At 43.8% G+C, this 10,229-nt stretch overlaps 1 protein-coding gene across 1 annotated transcript; it reads left to right on the plus strand.

The window, feature by feature from the left end:
- LOC110437511 lies at window positions 7,311-8,261 on the plus strand. Its single transcript, XM_021465980.1, has one exon. The coding sequence runs from the start codon at window positions 7,311-7,313 to the stop codon at window positions 8,259-8,261; it is 951 nt and encodes a 316-aa protein (XP_021321655.1).

Below are 10,229 nucleotides of genomic sequence, written 5' to 3' on the forward strand. Positions count from 1 at the left end.
TTCCCTGGAGATCGTGCACTGCAGAGACACGTGGAAGTTTATCAGTAGGTGCCAGATCCACAACCCTCCCATTGGCAGGATGCAAATGCTTATTGGGCCGATAAAATAGCTGAGGTGATGAGAGATCAATTTGGGATAAAACCCAAAGTCAACACTTACTCTTATCGGACACCGTATCCTCCTGCATACGACTTAATTCTGCTTCCAAATCGGTACAAGGTGCCGGATTTCACTAAATTCTCTGGGCAGGATGACACGTCAACCATGGAGCATGTTAACAGGTTCATCATCTAGTGTGGGGAAGCTGCTAACAGAGATGAGTTAAGGGTTCGTTTATTCTCGTCATCTTTATCTAGATCGGCCTTTACCTGGTTTATTTCATTACCTCCAAACTCAGTGATCACTTGGGCTGATCTAGAAAAGCAGTTCCATAAATACTTCTTTTCTGGAGTTTGTGAGAAGAAGATTACTGATTTAGTCAGGCTAAGGCAACGCAATGATGAATCGGTTGAAAGTTTTGTGCGAAGGTTGCGAGATGTTAAGAATAAATGCTATAGTCTAGTTCTGGATGATCGGCAGCTAGCCGATTTGGCTTTCCAAGGATTGTTGCCACACATTAAAGACAAGTATGCTTCTCAAGAGGTTGAAAGTCTTAGTCATTTAGTGCAGAGGATTTCTGATCAAGATATCAAAGCTTTTGAACCTAAGAGAGCATGGAACAAAAAGGTGTCATTTGTTGATGAGGCAACAAGCTCAGATTTTGATGAGGAACCAGTCATTGGCTTGGCAGAGTGGGTAAAAAGTAAAAAGCCGATGTCTTGCCCTTTTGGGCATAAGGAGCTAGAAAAGTTTGCATTTGACATCACAAAAGCCAATAGGATATTTGATTTTCTTCTTCAGGAGGGGCAAATTAAATTATCGCCTAACCATGTGATTCCATCGGTAGAAGAATTAAAGAAGATTAAGTATTGCAAGTGGCATAATGCAACATCTCATAGTACAAATGAGTGCAAAGTGTTCAGGCAACAGCTGCAATCAGCCATAGAGTATGGGAGAATTAAGTTCGATTGCTCCAAAGCTCAAAAGACGATGAAAATCGACCAACATCCTTTCCCCACAAATATGTTGGATGCTAAGGGAAAGACCAAAGTCTTGACATCAGAAGCCGCTGAAAGAAACGCATCGGTAGATCCTCAGCACCAGATTACTACCAATGATGCCAAGGGCAAGGGCTTGATCCAGGAAGGTACCAGCTCAGGAAGGCCTCCTCGATCTGGTATTGTTATTACTCATAGAAGATATCGGGAAACCTGGTAGCAGCGTGAGGGTCGGTATCGTCGCCAACAGGAAGATCGTCGTCGGGAAGAAGAAAGACGCCGGCAAGAATGGAATCGGCATAGAGATCACTGGAATTGCCCATTCTTCATCCACTGTTGGGAGCAAAACATCAAACTACCGACTGTTAGAGGCTGTCCTGAGTGCAATGGTTATAATCGGCATGATAGGCCAAACCGGCAATATCAAGATGATAATCAACGTTTTGGTGGGCCGATTAGAGAGAGAACATCAGTTCACGATTGGCTAGGGGCAGACTCAGTGTGCATGACAGGCTTGGTGAACGTATCAGCTATTTTCCCAGAAACCAAGAGGAACTTGAGGAGATGGCGGATGCACGAGTTCTCGATGAGTTCATTTTTTGTAGGGATGCTAATACTTATCGGGTGGAATCAAGGGAAAGCCATCGTCAATCGGCGAAGCAACCACAACTTCCACCATGGTGTCCAGAAGGGTTGACAAGGACACAGAAGAGGAGGTTGCAGCGAGAATGACAATAAGAACTGAGTAGGGGAGAAAATTCTACTAAGTCTGGAGATCGGCAACTGTCAGACCCTAAAGGGAAAGGCCCATCGGCAGACGTTAATAAGGTGTTTATGTTGCCGATGGAATTCCTTGCACCTTTCAGCGATGATGAGGAGGTAGGTTTCCCCGATCAGATAGCTCAGCTGGCTCTGGATCCAATGACAGCTATCTTTGAAAAGCCCGCCGATGATGAAAGGTAGCACCTTAAAGCTCTATTTGTCAAAGGTAGGATTGATGGGCAGCCGATGACCAAGATACTTGTTGATGGTGGGGCTGCTATCAATATTATGTCGTATACAGTCTATCGGAAGCTTGGAAAAGGAGATCAAGATTTGACCAAAACCGATATGATGCTAAAGGATTTTAAAGGAAATGTGTCTCCAGTCAAGGGGGATATATTTGTTGATTTAACCATCGGCAGCAAAACCTTACCGACAACTTTCTTTGTCATTAGTGGAAAAGGTGCTTATAATTTACTTCTAGGGAGAGATTGGATCCATGCCAATTGTTGCATCCCATCTACAATGCACCAATGCTTGGTACAGTGGGTAGGAGACAAGATTGAGATTGTCCCAGGAGATTTTTCATATGTCATTGCATCGATAGAGATGGATACCTACGAGAGGACCAAATGCATTTCAGGAGAAGTTTGGGAAAAGGATTTTCTCAAAGTTGCCGATTATGAGATTCCACCGATCCAAGCAGTCGGTTCTGATGAAGAGTTTTAATGGATAGGTTCACCGATGATGGAAAACTAGGCCAGGGATTTACATCGGCCGATGATTTAGTAGAAGTAGATATAGGTAATGGTGATAGGCCAAGGCCTACTTTTATTAGTGCCAAGTTAGATTCTGAGTGTAAGCAACAATTAACCGATTTTTTGAAGGAATATAAAGATTGCTTTGCTTGGGATTATACCGAGATGTCTGGCTTAGACCGATCGATTGTTGAACATCGGTTGCCTATCAAGTCTAGATTTCAGCCGCATCAGCAACCAGCACGCCGATTCAATCCTAATATTCTTCCTAATATCAAGGCCAAAATAACTAAACTTATTGAAGCTAAATTTATTCGGCAATGTCGGTATGCTGAATGGATTTCCAATGTTGTTCCCGTTTATAAGAAGAACAGGAAACTTCATGTCTGTATTGATTTTAGGAATCTCAACAAGGCTATGCCAATGGATGGTTATCCAATGCCGGTTGCCGATTTGCTGGTTGATGCTGCAGCTGGGCATCGGATCATTAGCTTTATGGATGGTAATGTAGGATACAATCAAATATTCATGGCTGAAGAAGATATTCCCAAGACTGCATTTAGATGTCTTGGTCATGTTGGGTTGTTTGAATGGATAGTCATGACCTTTGGTTTGAAGAATGTTGGTGCTACTTTTCAGAGGGCTATAAATTTTATCTTTCATGAGTTCATCGGCAAGTTGGTGGAAATCTATATTGATGATGTGGTAGTTAAGTTTGGAGATTTCACAAAGCATCTAGCCGATCTACGAAAGGTGTTGGAGTGCACAAGGAAACACGGTTTAAAGATGAATCCTAATAAATATGCATTTGGTGTATCGGCAGGTCAGTTCCTTGGTTTCATGGTACATCAGAGAGGAATTTTAATTAGTAGAAGATCTATTGATGCCATCAACAAGATAGTTGCTCCTACCAATAAAACTGAGCTTCAATCGTTGACCGGCAAGATAAATTTCATCAGGCGATTTATATCCAATTTGTGTGGTAAAATTCGTGCTTTTAGTCCTTTACTTAAATTGAAATTCGATCAAGAGTTTGTATGGGGGAAAGAGCAACAGTCAGCATTGGACAAAATCAAGAATTATTTGACGAATCCTCCTGTCCTGATTCCGCCTCAACAAGGGAAACCTTTCAGATTATATTTATCTACCGATGGGATGGTCATTGGTTCGGCTCTAATTCAAGAATTTGAAGGGAAGGAACGTGTGATTTATTATCTAAGTAGAAGACTGGTGGATGCTGAGACAAGGTATTCAGCAATTGAAAAATTATGCTTATGTTTACACTTTTCGTGTATCAAGTTGAGACATTATTTGTTATCGGCCGAATGCACTGTTATATGCAAAGATGATGTAGTTCTGATATATGTTGTCAATGCCGATCATGAGTGGTAGAATTGGCACGTGGATTTTGGCTTTATCAGAGTTTGATCTACATTATGAATCGGCTAAGGCAGTTAAAGGGCAAATTATGGCTGATTTTGTAACTCAGCATTGTGGTATGGTGGACACTTTGGAAATTGTTCCCTGGACGCTCTTCTTTGATGGATCTACGTGTGACCGTGGGGCAGGAATCGACATAGTGCTAATTTCTCCTAGATGAAAGAAGTATGAATTTTCTTTGCCGATTGTTGCCACTGTTGACGGTGGATATACCATAGAAATCCACATACAAAACACCGTCAACATGCCTCGGTTGCAAGGGGAAATGACATGACATGAACATATTTTATCCATAACTAGTTCCACTTGTACTCTTAGCTTGTTTATGCAGGAACAACAAATTCAAGACATTATTTGACAAAGCCAACATCAGAATCATCAAGAGGAGATCGAGGGGACAACAGGTGACACCCTGGGCCCACAGGGAGGGGGTCGCCCGACCCCTCTTTGGTGGGACCCAGGTGTGCCACCTACTCCACCGACATAAGGGACCATTGTGGACACTGCTGGTGGGCCCAGGTGGTCAGGAGTGGGGTCGCCCGACCCCACATGTAAGGCGGTTTCAGGGTCGGTGGCCTCCCACCGACCTTCCCCACATGTCTCACGTGTTGGTTTGCCCCTGCCGTTGATCAAATGGCGGTTGTGAAGTCGGTTTGATCCAAGGGTGGAGAGGCATGATCACACGGATCGATGACGTGGCGGTGGAGTAGCCCCTACTCCACCTCTCCCTATAAATAGAGGCTGATTTCACCCTTCCAAGGCATGATGAATTCAAGGTTCAAGTGATCCAAGCTAGATACAAGTGAGTAGTAGTAGTAGTAGTCTAGTGTGGGAGTTAGAGTTGAGTCGAGCGAAGCTCGGGGTCTCCGGAGTCGTCTTCTGGAGAGTCTGGTATAGCTCTTGTATCTTTTCTCCTGTAAGACTTGTTTTCTTAATATATTCTCTTTCTACTTTTCTAAGTATTACTTTGTGCAATATTATTCTTGCAATAGTATTGTAGTGTTCTATCTTGTCCTTTAGTAGTTACATATTAGATTGTGATCCTGTAACAAGCTCGTGGCTGTTTCCCATCGCCTTTAGCAAGGTGCTATAGTTGTTTGATCGCAGCTAGAGTAGTGAGAGTTAGCGTAAGCGCGGTGCTTAGGCTAGGTCTTGCCTTTGGGTGTCGCTGGCTCGGACGGAAAGTAGGGGCGCACTCCCTAGTAGGTGACAGATCGTGGGCGGCATTAGGTTCTCCTCACGTACGAGCTAGTTCTTAAAAGATAAGGCGTCCATAAGCCCAATAGTCGCTTTCGGTAAGGGGTTAGGTGAAAAACCTTTTAAGCGTCTTACCAGCTCGGCTATCCCTGGCAGCCATTAGTAAGGTATCAATCTAGTGTGTCTCTGCTATTTGATTAAGATTAGTTCACGAGAGTAGACTTAGATATCCTAGGAACCTGTACTCACTCGTTGTCCTCCCACCTAGCTACTCTACTCTAGTTATCTTGTAGTTATCCTTTTTGATTATCTCTGGATCATCATCATCCCTTCCTTCACCTTTCGTTACCACCTCTCTGCACTAGTTGTAACTAAGTTGAGATAGGATCTCTTTTCTTACAAGCATTTCTAGCTATTGCTTTCCCTTGGGAAAATATAAATTACGATACCTTGGAATACTCCCGGGTGAAGTGCTACAGCGGTACCTTCTGTGCGCTTGCAGAATTATCCAATAGTTAATAGAGTTACCACACCAGGCACTTCTGGCGCCATCACCGATATCCGGTGGTTGCGTTAAGAAGTGCCAACAAGCATTTTTGGCGCCGTTGCCGGGGAAAGCATAGCCTAGAAATCTTAGTAAGAACGAATCCGAAAAAAAAAATATATCATCAACTTAGTATCAATTAGTTGTAGGGGGGGTTTACCCCTTGCCTTTGTTTCTCTATATTGTGAAGCAGGGCATTGTATGAGTGAGTTCCAATTCAAGGCCACATTAGAAAATCCTGAGACATCCCGACAGAGTCCTAGACACCGTCTAGTAACTTATCGGAGATCCAGCTCATACTTGAATTCACTCAAGGAAGGAGGCTTAGCACCGACACTCTACCAGTCAATGGCTTCCTCATCAATCTCCGACTTCTCATCTCCATCAGTTGCCCATGTTACCATTGGACCGAGGGTGGAGGTCGAAGATGTCGACTTTGAGATTAAGCCATCACTTATCACCATGGTGCAAGCAAGTACATTTAGTGGGAAGCCACATGAAGATGCAAATGCACATCTCCAACACTTTTTGGAAGTGTGTAGCACTATTGCCATCAGAGGGGTAACGGCCGACGCCATCCGCCTTCGCCTATTCCCATTCTCATTGTTTGGGAAGGCAAAGCAATGGTTTTTCGCTCAACCCGATGATGTCAACACCTGGAGAAGATGTGCCAATGCATTTCTCAAGAAATTCTTCCCAATGGGCAAGACATCTGCTCTGAGGGCAAAGATTTCAAGCTTCCAACAGAAGGCAGACGAGACTATTCCCGAAGCATGGGAACGTCTCCAGGAGTACATTCAAGAGTGTCCACATCATGGAATTAAAGAGTGGCTCCTGATTCAAGGTTTCTACCATGGGCTGACTCCAGTAGCTCGTAGCCACCTTGATGCCGCCGCAAGAGGAGCGTTTACCTCCCTCAATGTCACTCAAGCTAAAACTCTCATTGAGAACATAGTGACAAATCAAACATGGAGAGAAGAACGCCCTCAACTCAAGAAGAGAAGCACGAAAACCATTGAAGAGGTAAATGAAATATCTCACAAGATGGAGTTCTTGTTGAAGAAGTTGGATGAACGAGCCAAGGTAAAGAAAGATCGAGAGGCCATCCAACAATATGCCACTGCACGTGCGAACCAACGGAGCAGGGTGCAAAATGCAAGCCATGAAGCTGTGCAATCCTTCAACAATGGACGACCAACTTCGCGCTTCCAGGGCCAAGGTAACTCTAGTAACTCTAACTGGCTTTCACTTAAAGAACTTGTCATTAATCAAGCTAAAATCAATGAAAGCATGAACAAAAGATTGTTAGCTAATGACAAGACTCTTGAATCATTAACTGCTAAAATGGATTCCCTTGTTTCTTCTGTTAAGGACCAATTAAACTTTAATAAAATTTTAGAGTCTCAAATAGCACAAATTGCTGCTACTGTTCCTTCTTCTGTAAATTCTTGCAATATCTTTAATGTGACCACGAGAGGGGGTAAGACCACTCGTGATCCACCATATCCTGACATGACAAAAAAGACTGCAAGAAAAGATAAGGAAGTTGAGGAAGACAAGGAAGAAGCACCATCTAAGCAGGAAAACACCAAGTTCTATGGAAAGACAGCTCCGCACGAGTTCTACGACACCAACATTCTGCTGCCATTTCCAAGAACAAGGAAGCCAACCACCGATGAACAATTCGGGAAGTTTGTTGAGGTAATTCGGCAATTATATGTCAATATTCCACTACTTGATGCAATGCAGGTTCCAACCTATGCCAAGTATTTGAGAGACATCCTCAACAACAAACGCCCGCTGCCTACAACTGAGGTGATTAAGCTAACAGAAGAACGCAGCGCGGCGATACTAAACCAACTACCAGAAAAGAAGAAGGACCCTGGATGTCCTACCATCGACTGCTCCATTGGGACACATCACTTCGAGCATGCACTGTGCGACTTGGGAGCAAGTGTCAGTGTAATGCCAAAGGTAATATTTGATAAACTAACCCATGCTGTTTTGTCCCCTACATCAATACATTTGCAGTTAGCGGATCAGTCAATTCGCCATCCTGCGGGGGTAGCTGAGAATATCCCCGTAAAGATACGCGAGTTCCTGGTCCCTGTGGATTTCGTGGTACTCGACATGGAGGTGGATGAAAAGACTCCACTTATCCTGGGAAGACCATTTCTCAGCACTGCTAATGCACATATTGACGTTGGAGCCGGAGAAATTCAATTTACAATCAATGGGGCCCAGGAGAAGTTCAACTTCAAACCAAAGGTAGTGCAATGCTCACTAATCTTGGCAGTGGATGTGGCAACCGTCACATTCATAACTAGGCCAAAGAAAAAGACCAATCCAACGCCAAGAGCAAAGAGCAAGAAAATATGGAAGAAGAAGGTAATACAACCGATGACACCTCCGAAGAAAATTTCTGTATCAACTCAAGGAGGAGGTCCTGTTCTAAGGACCTGAGGTAACAGCTCTTCCATCAAGGTAAGCCCACTGACCTTTAACTTTAAGTTACTTATTAAACTTCCTTCATCTTTTCCAACCCTTCTATCAACTTGAGTTAAGACAAGTAAAGTAAAAATAAAAACTCACTGAGCAAGGTGGACACCAGGTGGGGCCCAAAGGGGGGTCGCCCGACCCCACTTTGGTGGCCCCCACCTATCATCTCGTGTCCTTTGCCACTTCCTGTCATGACATGCTATGCTCCATTCAAGAAAACACCAAAACATTACCATGTCAACTCATGTAATCCCACTTGATCAACGAATTGAACCGTGCATGAGAATTCTCTAACTCTTTCATCTATTTTTCTTGCATGTGCTTGTTCTGTTACTAGTGTAGTGTGCCCAGCATTACTCAAGAGTGAGAGGAGGGGTCGGCCGACCCCATGGTTGGCCCCACTTCCTCCCCTCCTCTGGTGTATGGCAGCACAAGTAATGTAGGGAGAGTGAGTATAGAAATAAAGACTCATAAACATCGACACTCACCCTAGGAGCTAGAGTTTCTAGTTCTCATCCCCTGCTTCCACTAAAACGTAAGTGAAATTAGGAGACACTGCTAACTTAACAAAAACCATCTTCTTCTTTCTAAAGTCACTTAAGCAACCCCTAGACAAATCACTCTTGCTAAGTATGGGAAAGATACTTGCTTAAAGCCTTAAGTAAATCAACATTTTGAGAAGCTCATCCCGTGAAGCATCTCATGAGCAAACATCCACCCATCTAGTCTTGTCTTGTTCCCTCCTTTCTCTTTCACCACATTCCAAGAATAGATTCTTTGAGAAAACATCCAAAAGAAAGGAGAGAGTGAGTGGAGATGGGGAACCAGCCATGGCACACATTCATCATCAATCTGGTGAACAGCTAGCGCAAAGAGGAGGTGGTGATGGGGTCGCCTGACCCCCTCCCTGCAGCATTTCTTATTTCTTTCTTTCCCATCCATCTTTCCTTGACACAAGGTGTTGGCCATTTGTGGTTTCGTGGAAAAAGAGGGGTCGGCCGACCCTGACAAAGTGCCCTCTGCACTTGTCCTCTCTTCCATCCACTCACTCATGCACTCACAACCACTTTCCTCTACTAGCAACTCAAGAAAATCATCAACACTCTTCCTTTCACTTTCCCTATTGCTCAAGTGTTCACCCGTCGAGAAATCAAGAGAGGTAATCAGCCGGTAAGAAGAGTTAAAATCTAAACTAACCTCTCTGGTGGAAGTGGTGTTCGTTATTTTCTTGATCTAGCATGAAGAATCCACTCAAGAACATAGGGAAGAAAGTGCGTGGAGCGTTTAGCGGAAGCTCATCAAGGCGCTCCCATGGCACCATGAGTTCGGTAGAAGAGTACTCCTCTCATCAGGGACTTCCCTCTGAGACTCATGAGGAGCAAGAGCATGAGGCCATGCCACAGCAAACACCACCTAATGAAGAAGCAGCACCTCTACGGATGCAAGATATAGAGACCGGACTTTTGCTCACCGTAGAAGAAATGGAGAAGCTTAACCATCTACGCCACCGTGAATTCAAGCATACCAAGGTAATTGACCCTAAATTCCTCAAAGACACAGGTATGTATGAGGAATTCTTTGATGTCTTTGCTGCAATAGGATGGGGTGAATTTTGGGACTTTTCGGAACACCTAGGTAGCAAGATTCTCACTCTAGAATTTTTGAGCACCGTAAGGGTAACCGAAACAACCATTTACTTTCGCCTAAGAAACCAAGATTATGATTTCACATGGGACCATCTAGCTGCATGTTTAGGCTTTATGAATTTTAAAACCAACGTAGAAGTTGCCACAAGGGGTTTTAATAGACAAGAATTTTGGCATGAAATAACTGGGGAGAATCTAATTGGAAAGACTTACCCACGTACTAGCCATGTTTGCCATCCCACACTACGGTTCATGCACAAATGGATAGGCATCACTCTATTCCCTA

Source organism: Sorghum bicolor, chromosome 8 (assembly GCF_000003195.3).
Source record: "Sorghum bicolor cultivar BTx623 chromosome 8, Sorghum_bicolor_NCBIv3, whole genome shotgun sequence".
NCBI classification, from domain to species: domain Eukaryota; kingdom Viridiplantae; phylum Streptophyta; class Magnoliopsida; order Poales; family Poaceae; genus Sorghum; species Sorghum bicolor.

Coding starts and splice junctions, on each gene's coding strand:
- LOC110437511 (XM_021465980.1), top strand. CDS start 7,311: ATGACAAAAAAGACTGCAAGAAAAGATAAGGAAGTTGAGGAAGACAAG.